Source organism: Aulonocara sp. 'chitande type north' Nkhata Bay, linkage group LG14 (assembly GCF_057382095.1).
Source record: "Aulonocara sp. 'chitande type north' Nkhata Bay isolate Kocher_YH1m ecotype deep benthic linkage group LG14, A_spYH_male_GT1.1, whole genome shotgun sequence".
In the NCBI taxonomy this organism is placed as follows: domain Eukaryota; kingdom Metazoa; phylum Chordata; class Actinopteri; order Cichliformes; family Cichlidae; genus Aulonocara; species Aulonocara sp. 'chitande type north' Nkhata Bay.
Genome location: NC_141357.1, coordinates 34,824,660 through 34,847,487, shown reverse-complemented (window position 1 = coordinate 34,847,487; position 22,828 = coordinate 34,824,660). Strand labels below are relative to the sequence as shown.

Below are 22,828 nucleotides of genomic sequence, written 5' to 3'. Positions count from 1 at the left end.
AAAAAAATTCCAAAACATAACTTTTTATGTGCAGTTTTGAAGAGGCTGAAGCTTTTTTAAGTGGGGAGCAGAAGATAAATACATTCTAGTAACAAAGTTTGCTTGAACATATCTCTCGCTTGCAGAGCATCTGTTCAGTTACAGCCAAACAGATGATTATTAACACGATCCCCCCCACATACATGCTCAGAACTGCCTGGCCTGAATGCCGAGTGCTGTGACAAAACACTGCCAAGTTTCATTTCATTTCAAACTGCAAATGTTTTATGCAAATTGAGTCACTTTGTGGTCTGTTTAAAATGTATTTCTCTCAGCACCCAAAGCAGAGATGACTGAAAGGGATGATTCATCAAATCTGACTCCAAACCTGGCATTTAAAAAACATTTTAAATGGTTTTGAAAGAAACAATTGCATTTCCTGTTTTTATGATAAGAGTGAAAGTCTTATAATACGCTCTGCTGCTCTGATATCCATGAATCTTGGATGGATCTTGGATAGTTCTGCAGAGTGAATTCATGTATATTTCATCTGTGCCGCTTCTAAACAGGTGACCAGCTGACACCAGTTCCCACGAAAGCCCCCAAATTAATAAATCAGCAGGTGTGCTGTGACTGTGTTGGCTTTAGATCTCAATGAGACAGATCAAATTCTTCCTGACAGAATGGATTACTTTCTCTGTCTCTACCTACACACGACTAGCCCAACACACACACACGCCGGCATATATATATATATATCTTCGTGCCTATGTGCAAAGCCAGCTCAGGGAATTCAGCTCACCTCCCTCAAACTCTGTCTGACAGTTGCCAGAGTTTTCCTTTAGGCTTTCTTCCTCATTGATGATGATGTTCTCAATGTCCTTCATGGTGAGGTGGTCACGGAAGGCGCAGAACAGGATGTGTTTCAGCTCCTCCAGGGTGATTCTCTGCATGTCGAACTGAGGGAGAAAGAGATGAGGAGGAGATTTTTAAAAAGAAAGAGACCATTTTCCCTTCACATAAATAAGCTTGCCGTACGTGCCTGGCAGGGTAGTGCGTGACACAATCCTTCCACTAGGAGTTCCACTAGACTGCAAACCTCAATAAAACATTACAAATACAGTCTCTATCGCCCTAAGCTGTGGAGTACAAAAAAGAAAAAAAGAAATCTGAGTAGATTTTTGCTTAGGGCGACTTACAATAAGTGATGTTCCCTGTAAGAAAGGACAAAAAGTTCAAATGAATAAATCACTCTTCATGTTCCAGTACGTCCCTGTACATCTTACAGATGTCACTCCTATACATTTACTTTAATCTGAGCATTGCGTAACGCTGATGCATTGATTAAATTGAATGAGGTAGAGTTATGTTCAAAGAGTGGCTGATTTATGGTTCTGTTTGAGTGTTTACAGACACACCCACTTTTAAACCAGAGGTGTCTGAAGGTCAGATCAAGAAGAGCTTGCTGGCGAGCGATGCTTTGCTGGAAAGCAGTGCTTTACTTAGGAGCAGTAGGATAATTTAATTTACTTTTTATTCTGCAACAAGAAAAGCTTCAGAGCCGGACTATGATACAAACCTGACTCATAATGAAATCACAAAGAGCAGTGTGTCCCGAGCCAGTTGCGAGGACAGCGAGTTCCTCTGAATTCGTCTAAACGCTTGTATAAACTCACTGATATTTACTTTCAACAAAGGCAACGTATATTGTTCCTATATTGATGTTGTGTCCATTGTGCACACTGTAGGAATAAAAATTTGGTAACACTTTTAGTTTATAGAGCTACAGAAAAGAATGAATGGATTAAGAAAGTCATGGTAAAAGCAAAATGCATCTGCTTTCAATTCCCAGGTTTCATGTATCAGGATATTACAAAATTATTCTGGTCTTAAATTTTGGTAAGTGCATCAGATTAACAACAGATAACATATTACACCATGTCATTAAGTATTAAGTATATCCTTACTGCCTCCATGGGAATTAAGACATGAGTAGCTGCCAGATGCTGCTATTCAAATTCGCTTTAATTAACTGATCATCAGCAAGTGTGATCACCTCTATAAAAGCAGATATTTTAGCAGTTTGCAGGTTTGGTGGATTCAGGTGTGTGCCAACACAATGCTAACGAGGAAAGATATCAGTAATTACCTTACAAGTAAACTGAAGTCCATCATTCTGCAGTGAGAAAGATTATTTAAGAGCACTGAGTTACAGTCGTTCAGTCTTAGTTATGCTTGATCTCACCACTGCCTTTCGACACTCTTGATTATGATATTTTAATCCAAAGCCTTCATAACTGCTTTTCATCATATCTAAGGACCAGAACATTTTATGTTTCAATTCAATTCAAAAATTGAGGGGTTCCGCAAGGGTCAATTCTTGGTCTGCTACTCTTTAAACTTTACACACTCGCACTTTGTACTATCATAAAGAAATCATAATATATCTTACCATTCTTATGCAGAGGATATTTATCTGTATCAATCTATAAAATGCACATTATATGCATAGATTTTTTTGTCAGTGTACTATTTCATGTAGAAGAGTGTGAGCTCTCTACTCTGGAGGAGTACTCTGTTTTGACGGTCTCTCTGTAGCTCTGCAGAAACCAGAAATATTTGTTGTTGTTCCAAAAATGCGTTCATTTTTATCCCCCCCCCCCCTCCACACACACACACACACACACACACTTCAAAACATATTGAAAGTTTGAAAATTCTCATCTCAAACTGGGAAAATGGTCCACGCATTCATTTCAAACAGGTTAGACTACTTTACTCAGTGGTTATCACCTTTGCCGCTGTTGTCAAATACCATGGCCTTGAACACATCAGGTGGTTAGGCCTTTTCTCTGTTATCTGTATTACACACTCACCGCGGTACCCAGGACATGCATGGATGGGAACTGCCCCAGTATGACCCTGAAGTTGATAAGCTGTGTAACAACAGCTAAGCCAAATCAGTGGAGCATAAAAAGCTACGACAGGCAGAAGCACAAGGAGATCTAGGAAGTCAACGTTAACGGGACACCAGCTCTGTCTTCATTAAAATAGTAGCAATAACAACAATGATAACAGTGAAATAATTGCAAAAGTTCCACTGTTATCTTTATAAACCTAAAAAAAATTAAGCAGAAAACTCTGTTATATTAAACCAACCAAATATTTAAAAAAAAACTTAATTAACATAAATAATTAATAACAAAATACAACATCGGCCCAAGTCATTCTATTACAAAATAATTTCATTTTGCCTGCTCTGTGGCCTCATATGTGTTAGTATGGAGTGCACAAATTCAAACTGTGACACTAGTACAGTAAAATGACCAAATATGACACATCAATTTGTAATAAACATATAATCTTTTTAGATAAGGAATCATGTCTCATCAAGTCTCATGAGCTGAATGAGTGTTAATCCTGGTCTCCTGTTTTTTTTTTTAATTTATGAGACCGAACAGTGCAGAGGGATAGACAGGAAAGTGGGGAGAGAGTGAATGACCTCGGGCTACAGCAGTCCCCGATCTGTCTTCTTTAATGCAGACCTGCTAGTGAAGAGAGAGTGAAGTATGTGCGTGAGGAAACAATAAGGTTCAAATACCTGGTGATATCAAAAATATGCAATCAACAATGATCCCATTCTTTTAACAAAAACAGGAAATAAGATGATGGAAAATACAACATCAATAAGCATTTACATAAAAAAGAAATGTAAATGCATATTCACATTTTTGATGATCATAAAAGGCTCTCACTGAACATGTTGTTTTTGAAACTTTGTGAACGAGGTGAGAAACACCACATCTCTCTCTGCTATACAAATACAGTTTTTATTATTAACATAATTATTAGTATAAACAGAAAGGTTTCCATTCTGGTTCAGTCAAGCAACTCCAGAGAGCTTCTTCACAGACCATATATATATATATATCTACATCTATCTATGTATCTATCTATTCATTCATATAGAGTTTATATGATTTACTAAATTTATCCAGCTTCTCAACACATTTGATCTCAGTTTACAAACACCAAATCCAGATTGTGTTTGGTGCACTCGGTGATATGATGATGAATGACACTCGTCCAGAGAGTGAAGGATAACATTCACTGGACTTTCTGGCAAGCCCACTGCATAAATCACACTTGGACACTTACCATCGATGAGATTTGTTATCGCTCAGCCTTCTCAGAGTGAGCTAATGAACACTCGCACCAATCACACCTCAAATGTTAATCAGCCTTCATGAAGATTCATTATCAGAGGTAATTAAAATTTTGGGTCAATGTTTCGTCTTTTGTTTGCCGGCTCATTAATCAAAGGTGAACGTAAATGTAAATGTTGGCAAGACAAAAGTAAAATAAAGTTATGCAACAATAGACTAATAAATCACATACATTGTGAAATGTAATTTAAAAGCAGGTACAGTTAATCCAGTGGAAATGTAAATATAACAGTGACAGAAAACATAAACCCATAAAAAGAAGGTACAGTTACTAAATATTTCCCCTGAAACCACCAGTACAACTAAAGGTTTATACCAATACAACAACTGATACTTCAATATTCTTCAGTTATTTGATTTTCTTCATTTTACTGCATTTTTGTGAAAAGACAGAAGGAGCAACACGATGCATCACCTGGTTGAACAGGTGACCCATGCTGTGCAGGCTTTAGTCCTTAGTGCTGCACTGCAGGTTCGAGGTTGCTCCAGGTGCTTTTCTATGTGCCATTCCCCCTCACATACAACCCATCTGCCTTTCTACTCTATACTGTGTAAAAAAAAAACTGATAAAAAAAGAAAATAATAAAATTTATCAATCATTTAAAAGAATAACACAGTAAGCAGAAAAAACTATGATGACCACTGAAACTCAAACACTGACTCCTTGTTGACCACCAAACTCAAAGTTTTCTACATTAGTATTGAACATACTTTTCAGATAATAAAGAGCCCCACAGTTCAGTATTGACAAACATAAACAAACACAAACTTTTTGTGAGACTAAATAGAGTATGGCATTAGTTTAGGCAGGAAACAAAGTCGAGCTCAGCCCATAATCCCAGCCGTTCAGCTAATACTCTTCCAAGCAACCAACTAGTGAATCTCAAACAGAGCCATGCATCTGCAAGCCTCTTCACAACCCATCATTCTCCTTTGTATGTGTTAGACTTGATCATTTTCATGCGCCTGCTCTCTTCAGGACACTGCTGCTGCTGTGGTCCTAACTGGAAAGCTCATACAGCAACAATCTCACATCAGCCACCATGTACAGCAGCATAAAAAGATGTTTTGCCTCCTGTTTCAGAAATGGATGCGATGTTTCACAGACTGCAGAGCTCTGTTTATTTCTCCTCGCATCTCCCTCTGGAAAACAGAGAGAGGATCTGTACTAAACAGACAGATCTACCTGGAGTGCCCCTGCAGCATCTGCCACTTAAAGTTACTGCCAACTTTTGTGTTACTTCCCCCCCAAAGGAAAAGGTCGGCAGCCTAATTGTGTTTACCCAACCTTTATGCGGCCTCGCTTCCCAATAAAGACGGCATCGCTGGCACCCATCAAGAGACTGGCAGAACTTCATTTGCCAAGAAAAAGAGGGATGAGCCAGAGGATAGCTCTATTCACAGAGCACTACAGTAGAAGATAAGAAAAAGCCATTTTATTTTCATTTCCCATATCCCACAGACTTTCTCAACCTACATTCACATTCAAGCATGGACTGACCTTTATGGAGAATATGGTGAAAGAAAGGGGAGTAGAAAAGAATTACACACCTGAACCTAAAGTGACTCCCACAGAAAAGACCTTTAGTAGGACACCCAGTGGTTTGTGACCTACAGCTTCATACTGGAGCCCACGCTGGAAACCTTCAGTCTTCTTTGTTACACATTCTCCTAAGAAGTTCAGTCTGAAGTGCAATCACATGCCTCAGGCACAGAGAACTTTAATGGAGACTTTGGAGAAGTTGGAAATGTCACATACTGTTAAGGTCTGCTGTGGTCAAAGCTCAGAAGGAGCCTTGAATTGAAATGAATTGAATCCGTGACAGAGTGATGGGGATAAAACAGATTCACGTGATCATTAAAATCCTGTGATTGAACTGACATTTTCATTGTTGATATTTAAAGAGAAGAAAAATGTCTGGTAACAAATAGCAGGAATGTTACTGTGCCGTTTTGAACTAATCTTTAAAGCATGAACCATTTCTGGTAGGTGCTTTTGGCAAAGTTTTCATAGCTGTTCCAACTCTTGAAAGACATGTTCCTCTTTTGTGTGTCCAAACTGAAGGAACTTAGGGACTACTAAAGTTTGCAGGACCCCGTTTAGACTCTAAGGTAGATATGTGTTGTACAGCACAAGGAGCTTTGGTAAAAGTAAATGAACAGATCAAATATATATAATAAACCTTATGTTGATTGGTCTGGATCCGACATGGACAACTGGCATATTTTTTAAAGCCATGTATGACTGACGGACAAATCCAGGGGTTATTAAACCAATATGTTACACAGGCATTACAATTACATTTTGAACATTTAATTCCTTTTTGAAGGAGAGCAGCTCGGACTTAATGGAGGAAAGACATTCACCAAGGATAGCTTGAAACTCCGTTTTAAGTGTAGCAGCAAAGTCCTCGCGGAGAGCCGAAAGCAGCACCGCTTTGAGAGCGCTGACATCGCTATTGGTGGCGGCCTGGGCCGCAGTCCCCGATTCAGGACGGGTAAAAGGGTAGTCAGGAGAAGCAGGCTGCAGGTGAGGCCAGACCGAGCTTCCTCCTTTAGTCAGCTTTGGTGGCATTTTAGTGAGCAAAATCAAAAAATGTACTATTTTAAAATGAGATAGATATCGCTTGGGGTCGAGTCAGAGAATAATAATAATTTAAAAAAGGCCGACCCTGCAAGAGCTCACCAAAAGCGCTACTCGCACCAAACCACCATTAGTCGGAAGTCCCTCCCATTTTGAACATTTAAGGGATATACCATAACTGTGACTCCTAAACCTACAAGCCTGTCGCAGGGTTAACAGAGAGACAAACAACATTCACACTGACATTAACCTAACCTCACTATCTGCATGTCGTTGGACTGTGGGAGGAAGCTGGAGTACCCGGAGAGAACCCACGTAGACACATGCAAACTCCACACAGAAGCAGATGGTTGATTTAAACCCAGGACCTTCTTGCTGTGAGGCAACAGTGCTAACCATCGCGCTTCCATGCTGCACCACATACACTGTGTGTGAAAAACCACCTGTTGTGGTTGTCAGGTTTTCCTCTTCTCCAATGCTAAAGTTCAAAGATTTTCAACAAGAACAGATGCAAACTATTTGCAAGAGAGACTGGGTTTGTTTATTATAGCTGGACTCACAGAAGTTTAGGGTCCAGTGTATAATGCTGATAAACTCTTTACAGTGTTGATAACATAAGTCCCACTCCTTTCTGAATTTGATTGGCTTGCGGGAGAAATTGTTCCAAAAGTTTTCAACTGACAAATCTTTGAGTAGAGAAAATGGACACAGGCCCTTACAATCACACCACTAATAATATTACTGCATTGACATAACTTTATACCATTTTAATAAATGCATGAGGTGTCATAAAGACTCAAATAATACAGTTACTTATTAAGAAGTGGACAGGTTATATTTCAAAATGTGGATTTTCTGTTTTTAATATTCTCCTCAATTATTTCATGGGAACAGTGGGTATATTATAACTGTACTATAACATATCTGAGTCACTGTGAGAGCCTTTGATGCAAGGTTTAGAAACACTTTTACTAAAAGAGTCTTGAAGTTCATTAAAACTGTAACTACCATAAAATTCATCAAAATCAGTGTAAGGAGATGCACTGAGATCGTATTTGCCCACACATACAGAAGCACTATCCTTGAATTAAAACCATGAATTTATTGACTTTTTGCAAACTCTTGAATATTTGTTAAGACCGCAAAGTGGATTTGGGATTGTGGAGAAAGCCATGTTCATCTTTACACCCATAAATGAGGCGTACTCAGCTGCTCACACACACAGGCGGTGAGAAGGTGCCAAGAGCCAGCATCCATCCATCTGCTGAGTTCAGCCCTTTGCAGTACAGCCAAATTATAGAGCTACAGATAACATTCTCCACACACTGACGAATCCAATTATATGCATTTGCTAATGTAAATCTAATGCAATGAACTTGCAAGTCCTATTTTTTCCAAATGGTAGAAATATTAATCCATTTAAAACGTGCTGCAGCTGAGGAGGCACATCCTTGAACCCTGTTTGATTTGAATGCAGAAGAACATGCTCTATGCTTGTTTTAATGTAAACACTATCTATAGAAATAAGAGATATTTCATTTTTTTCATTTCAGTGTATTGTCAGAGGCTGATTATAAGAAAGTGTGAGGTGGTGGTTTTCCAGGGATCTGACTGCACCAGGGTTTTTGTTGTTTTGGTTTGTTTTTTTGCAGGGCAACATGACAGTAACAGAAACTGATCATGTAATCTGTGGATGCTGTTGTCAAGCTGGAGAAAGGAGAGTTCTGGACTTTGGGGGAGAATTTTACAGAAGCTTGACAGACAAGGCTTCAAATATGTCAAATATGTAATGTGATTTCCAAGTCCGACGAAATGGTTGTAAGTAACAAAAACTTACAGTTGATTAAGACACCTGGCATGGCCTCTATAGTGCAAGATCACACACACGTGCAATACTGAAAGGAGGTTTATACGCAAACAGCTGTGCACGTATGGTGTTCCCAGCTGTGCACTGTCTGCAAAATCAAAACAAAACAAAAAACACTCATCCATTACTCATATATCCAAATCTCAGTATTTTCACGATATCATGTCTGCTTAAAAATATAAATTTTCTAAATCTGAAAATTAAAATACTTGTCCTAATTAGGATGTTCAGAAAAAAAGGCTTACCGTCAAAACATGCATCTAATTAGAATAAAGGGAATAAAGAAAGCATTGAAATTACAGACCTTTAAAATTAAATGTTTTTTCTAAAGTAAATTACAGTTACAGAACACAAATGGAAAAAAAAACTGACTCCTGAAAGAAAACAAAAGCAGAGCTGAAGACTGAAACTAATAAAGGTCAGAGTGTGAGAAAAAGGCAGTTCTCTTGTTAAATGAGGAGCGATTCGGTGTAATCGGGATGACTGGGAGTGATAAAGAAAGAACAAACAAGAGCCGTAGAGTGACAACAAAATCAAAGGTAAGGGAAGTGAGATAGAGGGAGAAGAAGAAAAAGCAAAGAAAGACTGCTGATCCAACTAGTATTAAATGGAAACAGACTCCTCCACTACGGAGTCTGCACAGTTACATCCTTAACAACCAAAACTTGTGATGGTGCACATCTGTTTTATGTTAAATACAGATGAAACTCCACAAACTTACAAGTGTGATTTCTGTGTAATTATTTCAGTGAAGACTAAATCATATGACTTTATAGACGTTTTTGATTAGCGCTTCAATTTATTAATATAAATGCTAATGATGAGGAAACCAAAAAGAAGAAAAGGAGGATTAGAAGTGGAAGCATTTCGTAAATGTTGGATTTATTGTCTGACTGACACTGTAAATAACTAGCTGTGTTTTCAAGCAAGTTCAGCCCCTGATCTTAAAACATCAGTCTGACAGCAGTATATAAATTACTGCAGATGTTATTTGTGAGTTCCACTGGAGAAAAGTGACGGCATCCAAAAGCTGGTTGGTGTATTTCTACCCTGCTCCTTATTAAGAGACCCTTCAACAATCGACATTGTGACTACACACAGGTACACTTGTTGCAGTGTGGGATGGTGCAGTTTGGAAGTGTAAAGTAAAGAGAATAGAAATCTTCACTAACACTAAGTATGCAACCTGTAAGGCAATTCAGTTTAGTCAATTATTTATGCCCTCCTCTGCTCAACACCCAGGTCTAACATGCACACATTCTCTTCCCTGTTAAAATGAATGCTCAGCGTCTTTATCGATCTCTGCAGCCTATCTGTTTCCGTTAAAAGGCCCAAAGCCTTCAGGAGAAATTTATGTCTCCATTACCGCTGCGTCACCAAGCCGTCAAAGGCCAGAAGATTAATTGAGCAAAATAAAACATAACACGTGCCACGAGGGTAACAACAGGCGGGAAAATGAATTGTAGCTCATTTCTGGAACCAGTCATGTAGTGTTTTGAATTTACACAAACATTGGCCACATGATGAAACTGACGAAAATGAGACTCTTATGGGCCACAAAAAGAGTTACTTCTGTCTTGAGGTCTGTAACCTCTACGCTCCAGTGCACATTTCATTATAGCCCCACGACCAACACACGGTAGATTAAAAAACAAAAACAAAAAAACTCATCCTAAGAATTTTTACAGCTTTTTCATATACAAGCAGTAATATCTGATTGAACAGTTGCAGATAAATGTTCATATTAGGCACTTAAAGTCTGCAAATCCTGGCATGATACTTGGATCAGGACAGCAGACTTTAGACAGTTTATTTCACAGACAGTTTGAGGAAAATACGGGAAGAAGGGAAAATGCCTAAGGCCACTTAGAAAGCTACCAATAGCCAATTACTGTTAGTATGATTAATCAAGGTGAGATTACTCCCATTAACCCCTGTACTGGAGCAGACTACAGGAGCAGCCTGAGGGTCACTGCCCTCATTATTGGCTTTCAGTGGATCTATGTGGTGTGCCTCATGTAATTCATTACCTTTTACTGCAGAAGAATGAACAACAGAGGAGACAGCAGGGAAGAGAGATAAAAGATATGAGAATGAAGTACAGCGAGAGACACACAAAGATGAGGAAGAAATGTAAACAACCAAATAAATCGTAAGCACAATTTTACTTGGAGGTGTTGGCATTGAATTGCAGTTCAATAGCTGATAGTACAGATTAAAACATGGTTTAATTAAACCCACGGTGTAGCAGGACCCCTGCTAAAGGACGACTGGTTATATATTGTATTTCTCATCTTAAAGTGGTAGAAAAATCTAATTAAAGCTCGATCCAAACAGAGAAGTTTTCTTATATCGGCTAGTGCAACATAGGCAACTCTAACTTCCATCGAAACCTTCAATTTAAGTTCAGTTTATACAGTTTATAAGGTACTGCAAAATGAAAATTTTGCAGATTGTCACAAAAAATTATTTTGTTTTTTTAGTCTGCAACATGGAAAAAGTTGGAGAAGCACCAATGTAATAATTCCCCAAAGAAAACATTCAACGTCATTGTAGATGCAGGGGAAAGCTGAGAGATCTGTCTACCCACCTGCTTATTTGTGTTGCAGAAATTAAAATCATCTTCAAAGAAATGTCACATAAGGTGTTCTTTTTCAGTATGTCAAGGACTGCATCACCAAGCCTGTACTTAAAAGTGTAAATAAATAAATAAATAAATAAAGAAGGTTTTGTGAATGGGGTGCAAATCTTTTGAAGTCCTATACATCCATATTCACTCTTCATCCTTTCTGTCTGCAGGCCTGATGGGACTTTGAAGTGCAGCTCGGAGGATAAAAGTACAGCGCTGTGAAATGATGAATAGTGGGAAACAGACCTATGTCTTTTTGATTACATTTAGCTGACAAATGATTTTCTCCATATATATCTAAATAGGGCTATACGCTGTGATTGCTTGGTAGATAAAAATGAATAAGATCGCCTCAAGTAAATCAGTGTCAGTGTAATGTAGTCAAAGAAATTTATTCTGATTGGCAGACACATCATTAAAATTCTGGACACTCAATAACACAAATGCTCCTCCACAGTATATGTGTGTGTGTGTGTGTGTGTGTGTGTGTGTGTGTGTGTGTGTGTGTGCGCGCACATGCAATTTTGTGCATATTTTAAGTCAAGCAATTGTGCAGAAAATACAGTGATGTGGTGCTGACACTTCTCAGAGCTGCATCGTGGATGAGAAAGAGCTGTAATGAAGTGAATCACTGAAGGAGCCAAGCTGACTCACACGCAATTAAAGCTACATGGAACATAAGGAGCGTGAGTTAGGATGAAGGAAGAGGAACAAAAATGTCATAGTGTACACAAAAAAAAAAAAAAAACACGAGGCTCCAAATGATGAAGGGAGCAGGCAGAGGCAGGAATCAAATTAAGAGTTGAAGCAGGAGGCCTGAGGGTGCTTGCTGCTGCTTTTCCACGAGCAGCAAAACTTCAAACAGCAGCTTTCTTGTTTCAGAGCTAAGAGAAGAAAAGTTATCAGCCTGACTCAACAGTACAGTAGCAATATAGTGTTCATCACGAACAGCATGGATGTAGATACAGTAAGTTTAAGGCTTTAAAGTTTTACTACTATTAATGGTCGTACTGATACAGCGTATTCTATGTTATATATTTCTGTTAACCAATAAATAAAGTCATAATCCTACTGCAACCTGCCACTTTATAATCAATAGCAACATGAGGTGAGGTGTCTCGAGAAAAGTGTCAGCGTTCCCAAAGATTACGTAAAAAGAAAAATGAAAACAGCCAACAAACAATAAAACCAATGTGCCAACTACAGATGGAAGCAGCCCCTCTGACATGATGCATTCTGTTGTCCTTAGGAGACGGATGTGACAATTTTAGAAATGAAGATGGAGTGCTAACTTATTAACACTTGGTTAATAAGCGGCATCCAAAGACCGTATAACTGGATCACACAGACACTAATACCTGCTAATAAGTGCCAAGTAGCAGACTAAAATAACACAAACCAAAATTGGAACACTGATGTGTAGCTTACAGCCCAAAAAAGAAGTCAGCAAATTATCAGGTAATTAAAAAACACTCTAAAAGGCACCGACAGCCCAAAGACAGTTGAAAGGTTCAGTTCAGTTGTGTGTATGTGTATTTTGGAATGAATGTGAGGCCATGTGGTTGATTATGTGTGTGTATATGTTTGTTGCATACACTTATCTTTAATGTGTAGCTTTTATTACTTGTATACTTTTATACCTGTTATTAATCTCTGGCTCGCTTCCACAGCGTGTCTTTTCTCCCATCTTCTGTCTCTCTCCCCAACCAGTCGTGGCAGATGGCCCCGCCCCTCACTGAGCCTGGTTCTGCTGGAGGTTTCTTCCTGTTAAAAGGGCGTTTTTCTTCCCCACTGTTGCCAAAGTGCTTGCTCATAGAGGCTCATATGATTGTTGGGTTTTCTCTGTATCTATTATTGTAGGGTCTACCTTACAATATAAAGCGCCTTGAGGCGACTGTTGTTGTGATTTGGCGCTGTTTAAATTAAATTGAATTGAATTGAAATTGAATTATTCAAACTGTGAAGCACTAATTCTATGAAAGAAGCCATCTATGTCCACTGTGAGCGACCATCTTTGAACAGAGGCGGTGGTTTACGACACCAACTGTCTGCCATCTATAATCCAGTTTTGAGATCCCTCCCCAGACGCCTTAACGCCCACTCACATCCTGGGCCATCTGACCTCAGGAAATCGCATGATAAGGTGGGGCCAGGTTTCACAATGAGCTCACCCGAAACTCTGGCTGATTGGGACCCACACTCAGTTTCACACCTTGGCTCAGGCGATTAGAGGATCATCAGGGGGTCCTTTTGTCCCTCTGTGGGGGGATACTCCCACTAGGTTTAAATCTGGGACTCTCCACCATTTGACCTTAGATCTGAAGAAGCTTCTCGGATGAGAGGTGAAACGTCTTCAAGCAACTTAAAGAAGTCCAGACGCTTTTCTTTGCAAGCTCCTTTGACTATTTGAATGAAGTTATTATTATTATTTTACTATTATTATTCAGGAAGTGGAGCCACTGTGATTGGCTACAGCAACCTGTAATGGTGTACCTGTCAATCACAATGGCCACGCCCAAAGCTTTAAGGCTCAAAAGAATAAAAATGGCCACAAAGAGGGAAATTTCACATGGAGATAAAACCATTTAGGCTCTAAAGATGCCATTTTTATGGCTGAAGTTGTTCTTGGTAACACTGAAGGGTTTGACTTGAAGAACTACAGTTTTTGGTACTACAACACTGGCTTCTTTTTTAAGCATGAAGAGATTACTGCTTGCTCTCATTCAAAGTCAGCATTGAAAACTCAGGTGGAGGTCATCGTGAAAATACATTTCTGTCTCGCAAAGGCACTGACGGCCTCAAGGAAAAGATTCTGGCCAGGGATCAAAAGTAATGCCCTTCTTGATGCATGAGACAAATTGAGTCATTTTCACTTTGATAATCCTCTATAATTCACCCCCCAACCTCTGTGCTTCAATGTGAGGAGGATCACATTAGAGTAGATCAGACTGCTGGAAGGAGGATGATTAGGCATATGGAACGAAACGGAGAACATGTGCATGCGTGTGCACACGTGTGGGTGTTGATTAGCTGTCTGTAACGCTGTGTCTCTGTGCCACCTTCATTGCCATTCAAGGCCATGCCTGGCGAGGGAAAGTGATTTTTCGCTCGTCTCAGCCTTCCCAGCCGGTGAGTGAACGCCCTTAGAATTTGTTTACATCCTGCACGTTGGCCTTGAATCTATCAAGCACCCAGCAGCTGCTTGTTAGAGAAGTGCTGGCTCTTCTCATACTACCTGCCTGGAGCAGGACATCTGACAGTCAGCAGTTCTTCATCAGCAGACATCTTATTTAAATTTCAGTAATTTAGCAAGGCAATCTGAGAAACTTGGAATTATAACTAATCATTGCAATGAATGTGAAAGAAAAAAGAAAATGATTGAGGACATTTATCAAATGTATCTATTTGGCAAATTCAAACGCTGATCCTGAATCAGTTCAAGCCTGCTGTATTACTAAGGCATGGATATTATTGAAGGCTCTACCTGCATGGGCACAGGAAGTCAAGCTAAAGTCAAGTACAGCAGAGGTTTATGTTAAACATTCAACTTCAACAACAAAACCACAGACATGTGTAAGCAGTGTATGACCAGATAAATAACAGAAAAGAAATGTCATGTGGACGGATGCTTTGCTGTGAGTGGTTGTTGTGTTGTTAGCACTATCTGACAGAACACTTACACAACAATCTGAGGCAGGAGAAAAGCCTCAAAAACATTCCTACAAACCATTCCCTTTTGGTGGGTACCTGCAGAAATCTTTCAAAGGCTCGGATGTTTTTGGATATTATTTTTACTAACTAATCAGCAGCAAATGGGCTTGTTGAAACATTCAACAAGCCCATTGGTCCATAACGGGCCCATTTAGCAGATGCAGAGCATTATCAGAAAGTAAAGCAGGCAGATTAGAGCACCAGCAGATTTAGCCAGTCTCAAAAACAAGATTTTGATTAAATTATGATGCCACTTTGCTGAAAACTGCAACCATTTTCTTTTATTGCAAAAGCTAGATGGAAAAACAAAACAAAGGGGAACTGAATAAAAAACATAAAACCACTAATGCTGTTAAAAATATATTTTTAATATATGATAGGAATACAGTGACTTGCAAAAGTATTCGGCCCCCTTGAACTTTTCCACATTTTGTCACATTACAGCCACGAACATGAATCAATTTTATTGGAATTCCACGTGAAAGACCAACACAAAGTGGTGCACACGAGAGAAGTGGAACGAAAATCATACATGATTCCAAACATTTTTCACAAATAAATAACTGAAAAGTGCAAGCCACTGTATTCGATGCAATAAAAGTTTGTAATAAGAATTTGACCATCCCAACTGATAAATGAAATTGACCTGGACATCCCATTTGGAATAAGCCTATTATATGATATTGCATATGATCTTTACATACACCACAGAGACAACCATAGCACAGAAACAATTACAGCGCTCATGGCAGACTTTCACTTCCAGGGTAACTCTGCAGGGGCCAACACAAATATTAACCTAATCTAAAATGTCTCAAGAAAAATCATTGTGACATGCATATTATTCATCACAGATGATTTTCTAAAGTCATTATAAATCCAAGATTGTGCCCTGGCGCCAAGGGGAGAAAAAAAAGATGATTAATGGATCTGATTTAAGGCAAAAATCTCCATTTACAAGCCAGACAGGCCACATGTCTAAATGTCCGGAGTTGGATTCTTCACCATGACTTTAACATGACTGGTAGACTTACGTTAAAAAGCACTTCTGATAATGTGTTATGGAACGTACCAACTGTAACATTTTGCATTTTAATAATAAACGATTATTTGGTCACGTGTAACAAAATGCCAGAGGCATATATTGCTGAGAAAGAGGAACAGCTTTTGCACTATTGAGAAACAGATTATGTTTCAGAACCCAGCATCCTTTTAACTGCTCTTTCAAACTCACTCATATCTAGAAAGAAGGAACAGCAGTGCATAGCAACTTACAGTTGTTAACTTGTGGTAGTTTAAAAGTAATTTTTAGTTAAGGTCTACAAAATCACCAGGTACAAATTTTTTGCCCAACAGTTCTAACATGTAAACAACACTTTACAGTCCAGGCTGCGGTTTGTTTTCTGATCAACATGCAGCCTAAAAAAAAAAAGCAAAGTCCTCTCACGCTTCAGTTCATTTGAGGAGTCCTCATGACCTGGAGGTGAATACCTGTTCGTTAGACTGACTGCTCCTCACACCTCTCTGCTGTGCACTGCTTCCTCCTGACATTTGCTCTCCAAACCATGCTACACCTCAGAGAAACCAACACTAAAGTCTCTCCATCAAAAATAACTTTCAGGGAAGATTAGCTGACATTTTTGCGGGATGTAATATTTTATCACAGGGTTAAAGCACCCAGAGGCACTCTGACACATATTGGTTTAAAATAAACAAAAAAAGACCCAAATCAGGGTCTGCTATATTTAGCATTACCACATAAAACTAGTTTTTATGTGTATTGTCTCTTTGTCTTTAAAAGTAGAAAAAAGATCGACAAATAAAACTTATAAAGATCTATTCTATTGAAATAACACTGATTACATTAACACTTGTATTCACATTAGGCACTACAAGTCGGTTCTGTGGAGTTACATTGTATACAAATATGACTTTAAGACACGGTCAGTTAGCATCAACCAAATAACAAGAACAACACTGGAGATACTTCGGTTTCTTGACTGGACTAAATGACTTTGTCTCTAAGCTTAAAGGAAACAGCCCATAATAAATCAACGTGATAAGGAAAAAAACATTATCTTATTACCTTTAAGAAAAAATAAAGAAATCATCATAAATGAAAGAAAGAAACAAATTACATGCCAGAAGGCTAAACAATAACAGCCAAACTTTGTTGGTGTATTTTTTTTCTTATTTAAAGTGGGTGTGCAGCACATGGGGTAATTATAGGGTAAATAGCTCTAAAATAAGAAAACCCCTGGTGTCCTGTCAAAGAGGTACAGGAAACCTGGTCACTCATTTCTCCTGGCTGCCAGTTTTACTTCTGAGAAAGGCTATTGGTATAGTTTTTATTTTTTGACAGTGGTCCTTTGATTTTTGTAAAAATGTAAAAATACATTCTAGAGTGTCACAGTGAAGAAAAAACAACTTAAAATCCCTGATCATCTTCCTCATGTTCAGTTTATTTAACTTTATGCGTGAAAAATGTGCAAAAATGAGGAAAACTAAAACAACTTTGTCCCCACAAGTGATAGTTGTGGGGTACAAGTACAGTGGAATGCCAGTTTTTGGTCCTCAAAGCTGTTTAAACACACACACACACACACACACACACACACACACACACACACACACACACACACACACACACACACACACACACACGGGACTGTCTATTATGGTTGGTGTGATTGTTGACCAAGTGTAAAATGTTGGAACCTGAATATAATGTTTGTTGCTGCTGTTCACAAACAGCTTATTCAGCAGTACCAAAGCGTTAGACAAACTAAACTGTTATTTATTTTTTTATTTTTTAATGCTGTCAGGTCTGGGACCATGAAAGTGTCTGCCAAGTTTTCCCGAACAAGAACTGCTTACATGGCTTGAAAAACTGCAAACATTATCATAAGCTTCCTTGGATTTAGTACCAGTGCAGGGTGTTATTTTGTTGCACGTAGGCTAAGAAAATAACGTTTTACTCGCCATTTGGGCGTATGCTCTAGAGGCCAACTGATGAACCCTTCACAGGTCTGCTTTTTTTTACCCTTGTGGTTTGCAACTTACAGAAACCAAACTTTACAATTTTATATGCTAATGCAACAGTACCTTTAAATAAAATGCACACAAAAACACTAATTCATGTATTTTGTACATGTTCCAAAATCTCTTGCTCTAAAGCTTTATCCAATTCATATCAACATGTACACCAAGTTACAATTATGAACTGAATTGAAAGGAAACCAGAACACCTGAAGAAAACCCCAAAAGTAAAAAGACCTTCTTGCTGTTAGGAAAGAGTGTAACTCCGTGCCACTGACATACAAGACTGATAGAGAATCTATGGTCTATTGAATGAAATTTATTAAATTCTTTTTTTTATTTTTGTTTAACAGAATATAAATTTCAAAACATATGGGTATAGTTAATATTGAGAAATGGTGCAAATAAGTAAGTTTTATTGTACCTTTATGATCCTTGAAAAGGTACACACTATTACCTTGAAGTTCACTAATTAAAAACTGATAAATCTCAAGTGCACAAAGAGGAAACACACTGCGTTTGACCAGATCTGACTCCATTTCTACTATTCTCACTGGTGAGTCACCATCCTACTCAGGGATTAATTAGCACAATGCAAGGTACACTGACCTGCAATTAAAGTGCAGAGGAGCTTTGATCTTATATAACAAGTATTCCATACATCTTCAGTAATTTTCAGTTGAAGGAATTAAGTGCTTGCACATGAAAAATGAAAATTTAAAATAATGTTGATCTCAATCAAGCAGGCATTGAAAAACGATTTTTCGAATGTTCATTGTTTTGTTTACTATTCGTTTGTCTTGTTAATCAGGCTGCTGCTGCTGACTTAAAAAAACAACTTTAATGTTTGCAGTTGTTAAAATACAAGCTCATAATTATCCAATGGGATAATTAGATACATTAACAAACTGTTCAGGAGCAGATACGGGTGAGTAGGAAAGTGAGTGTGTGACAGCGAGTGAATCATTATCCCATCACCCCAGCTGGTGAGGATGTGACACTTTGCTTGATATCGCTGGAATGAAAAAATCTCTCTTCCAAGTCAAGAACAGAGCTACTCTCAGGGTTCAAAAGGACTGAACCACAACAAAATATAAGGTTCATTTGAGTGCAGGGTGTGCTTGTGTCACACTCCTGCTGAACGAATCCCGCTCTGCTCTGATGGACGAGCACAGAAAACAAATGCTGGCAAAGAAGGAAAGTGTACTCCGTAAAATGCTTTGAAAACTGAATTTGTTTAAGTGTTGCACAAAATGCCTACAGCGAAAATATTATCAGTATTGTGCACGTTGTTTCCTTGTCACGATTATTGAATATATTGCTTCCATCAAAGCAAATTATTAAGATGTGCCAAATCAATGTAAAGTTCAAGATTTGAAGGATGTTAATTCTAATAATTATAAGCATAATTATAAAAAGTTATATAAAGCATGTCTGGGAAAGGTTCTGGGAAACATATAGTAAGCATATACTATACAGCCAGAGACTGCTTTACTTGGTTGTAAAGGCAGAACAAATTTCTTGACTCCTCAGGTCCAGTCCATGGGACTACATACTATATTCTAAAGATTTTAAAGATTTCTATTCAGTTGCAGACATCACTGTTATACCTGAACTTACACTCACCAGCCCCTTTGTTATGTACCTCTCTTCAACGGCTCTTAACTCTCTGCAAATGTCTAAGGAGCCAATCACAGGATAGCAACTCAGTTCATTTAGGCATGTAGACATGGTCAGTGCAAGTATGTAAAACGGAACATCAGAATGGTAAGAAAGGTAAGCATAACATCCTTGTTGTTGACAGACAGGCTGGTCTGATTATTTCAGAAGCTCCTGATCTGTTGGCATTTTCCTGCACAACCATGTGCAGAGTTTATAGTGAATGAGGTAAAGGAATTATCCAGACAGTGGCAGTTCTCTGGGTGAAAATGCTTTGAGATGATAGGAAGGCAACAGCAACTCAAATAACCATTTATTACAACCACGGTATGTCTCTGAACACACAACATGTTGAACCCTCAAGCAGATGGGCTTGAACGGTCTCTGGTCTGATGGGTCTCGAGCTATTCTGCAACATTAAGAGGATAGCCTCAGAATTGAGTATGAACAACATGAATGCATGGCTCCATCCTGTCTATTATTAGCGGTTCATCCTGTTGATGGTCTACTGGTGTGGGGGGTATTTTCTTGGCACTTTAGGCCCCTTGGTACCATGTGAGCATCGTTTAAATGGTGAAACCTAACTATCCCTTTGTGACCACAGTGTACCAATCTGATCACTGCTTCTAGCAAACTAGCGGACCATGTCACAAAGCTCAAATCACCTCCTACTGGTTTCTTCTGCATGAGCTCCATGTACTTAGATGACCTCTACAGATCTCCATTCAACAGAGCTTTGGGGAATCTGCCTCATGGATATAAAACTGACAAATCTGCAGCTGTGAGTCTATATCATTGAAATTATTCTTAACTGTTATATATTCAACGGTTTTAAAAGCTACTGAAAATTTAAAATGTTTTACGTCATGATGAGAATTATGAATGTCATTATTGAAGCCCAACTTTCCACATACAGTATACCGTTTCCTAATGTAGTGGAGTATTATATTTACTTTGTTGTTTCCTGAACTATACTTGTGCCAGTTTCTCTAAGTTACCATTATGGGGAAAATAAAAATTACATATTAGCTGACTGACTTACTATATCATTTATTTGTTTTATTATTACTTATTTTTTTAGTCTTTGCTCTCCTCTCTTGACTTCCCTATCATTCTAGTTTTTGTAGACCTTAACCATCTTCCCTCAGTCTGGTTCTGCCAGACTGGGTTGTGCTGCATAATATTTTAAGGTCTTTACCTTGGCACCATAATGAAATGGTTAGCAATGTCATTTTATACCATGGGTTTGTACCTCTTGGTCCGCTGTGTAGAGTTTGCATGTTCTCACGTGTCTGAAAACATATTAGGTTGATTCTAAATTAGCTGTTGGTGTGAACAGCTGTCAGCGTCTTTGTATTACACATGTTCAGGCTGTACCCTGCTCGTCGCCCAGCTAGGACTGACTCCAACATCCTGCAATTCTAGTTAGGTAAAAAATATGGGTGGAATTCGACTAAAAAGCTTATTATGGCTAAAGACTTTGCATTCTCTGACAATTTGCACATTATGCCCGATGCAAATCACAGCTAGCATTAATTTGGAACTAAAGATTACAGTTTATATCTGACACCAACTCTCCTTAGCATTTGTTTTGTCTCCAACAACTTCTATTGAAATATGGTTGGGCTGAAACAACAGATGTTATTTTCTTCAACAGCCTATTTTTACTGCAGTAAAAACCAACAAACACTCATAATGTGCTCTTGGTTCATCTCTACCACATCTTTCACATTTCACATAGTCATTATGTTTCTTTCCTGTTAATGGCACTGAATTGTGCATCTTCAGCGAGTAAAACTATAATGCATTAAGCATCATTGTCAGCAAGAAGGAAAAAAAACATTTCTACTGTCTCCCTGTCTCTCTCTCTCTCTCTTTCTTTTTTTTTTAAATGAATGTGATATATTTTTTTATCCTGTTGTTTACGACCACAAAGGAATTGCATTTTTCTAAGCATGTAAGAGCTGTTGATTTGAAGTGCTGATTCTGAATCTTAATGAGTGGGACATAATGAGCCAGCAGCATGAGTTGTCTCAGCTGATGGTTTATTCAGCGTCTGCTGAACTGATGGGAAGGCTTTTGAGCTGATAGTGTTATTTTTCTCCATGCATACTTGCATTGCTAAGATCATTTTCATTTTTCAATTGTCCCACCAAACAGAAAACACTGCATGTTACTGTCTGCAGAGTGGATGCAAGATTTATTGAGATATTTCATAAAAATCACTTTTAACACCCTGGTACTAGGATGCAAGGTAAAAAATTCAACATCTACTCCAATATTCTAATAATTAGGAAAAAAACACTTATGTATTCAAAGAGGAACACTGAAGCAAATTCTTTGAATAAGGCTCAGTTATACACTATTAACAATAAAATAAACTAGGCACAAAATTGTAATGTCTCAAGCAAGTAATCATCTGTGAGGTGAGTGAAGAAATTATTATGATAAAAGATGGTCTGCAGTGCATTTTCCCTCTGAATGTGCTCCACACATTTGATGAGGTGTTTGATTTCTGCGTCTGGGCATTCGTCTTGACTTGAAATGTGGGTTTATTAGTGCAGGAGTAACAAACCGTAAACCACAACCAGTTTTACTTGAGGGGTTGAAAAAAAAAAAAAAGAAACACACTGTTTCAAGCCAACCGCTCTTCTTTACAAGCCAAGGTCACTGCATCGGCCAAATGTGGCTGGCAGTACATTTGCCGTCCTGCACTCATACCTCTAAAGACTTGTGTCCTCACGGTGTAAACCATAAGCTCATTCCCCTGAGAAAAAGCCTGGGTCAAGCTGATGATTACATCAGGGGGGCAGGCTTGCCAAGTGTTACTATCAGTGCCAAATGCTCTGCTCTTTCTCTCACACATACCAGATTTGTCTACATGCCCATTCAGGCTCTGTCCTCCATTCTATTGTGTGTCTGTGTGTGTTAAACACTCTAGCTCACTCAAAGCAAAACTATTTTACTCAGACATTTTTTACTACTGTTCTCAGATTCTGAAACCCCTTTATGCTGTGAGTCGGTCACAGTACAACTCAACGGAGATCAGTATATATAATATATATATATATTTGCAGCCCTGCGACAGACTGGCGACCTGTCCAGGGTGTACCCCGCCTCTCGCCCTATGACAG

General features: G+C 38.6%; 1 protein-coding gene across 3 annotated transcripts in view; it reads right to left on the bottom strand.

Annotated features, from left to right (window-relative positions):
* caln1 (calneuron 1) overlaps positions 1–22,828 on the bottom strand; it is a 59,449-nt gene that overhangs the window by 9,075 nt on the left and 27,546 nt on the right. For all 3 annotated transcript variants that reach the window (XM_086262293.1, XM_086262294.1, XM_086262292.1), the window contains one exon: positions 782–938. In XM_086262293.1, the coding sequence (XP_086118419.1) occupies positions 782–938 (157 nt within the window). The remainder of the gene's footprint in view (positions 1–781; positions 939–22,828) is intronic.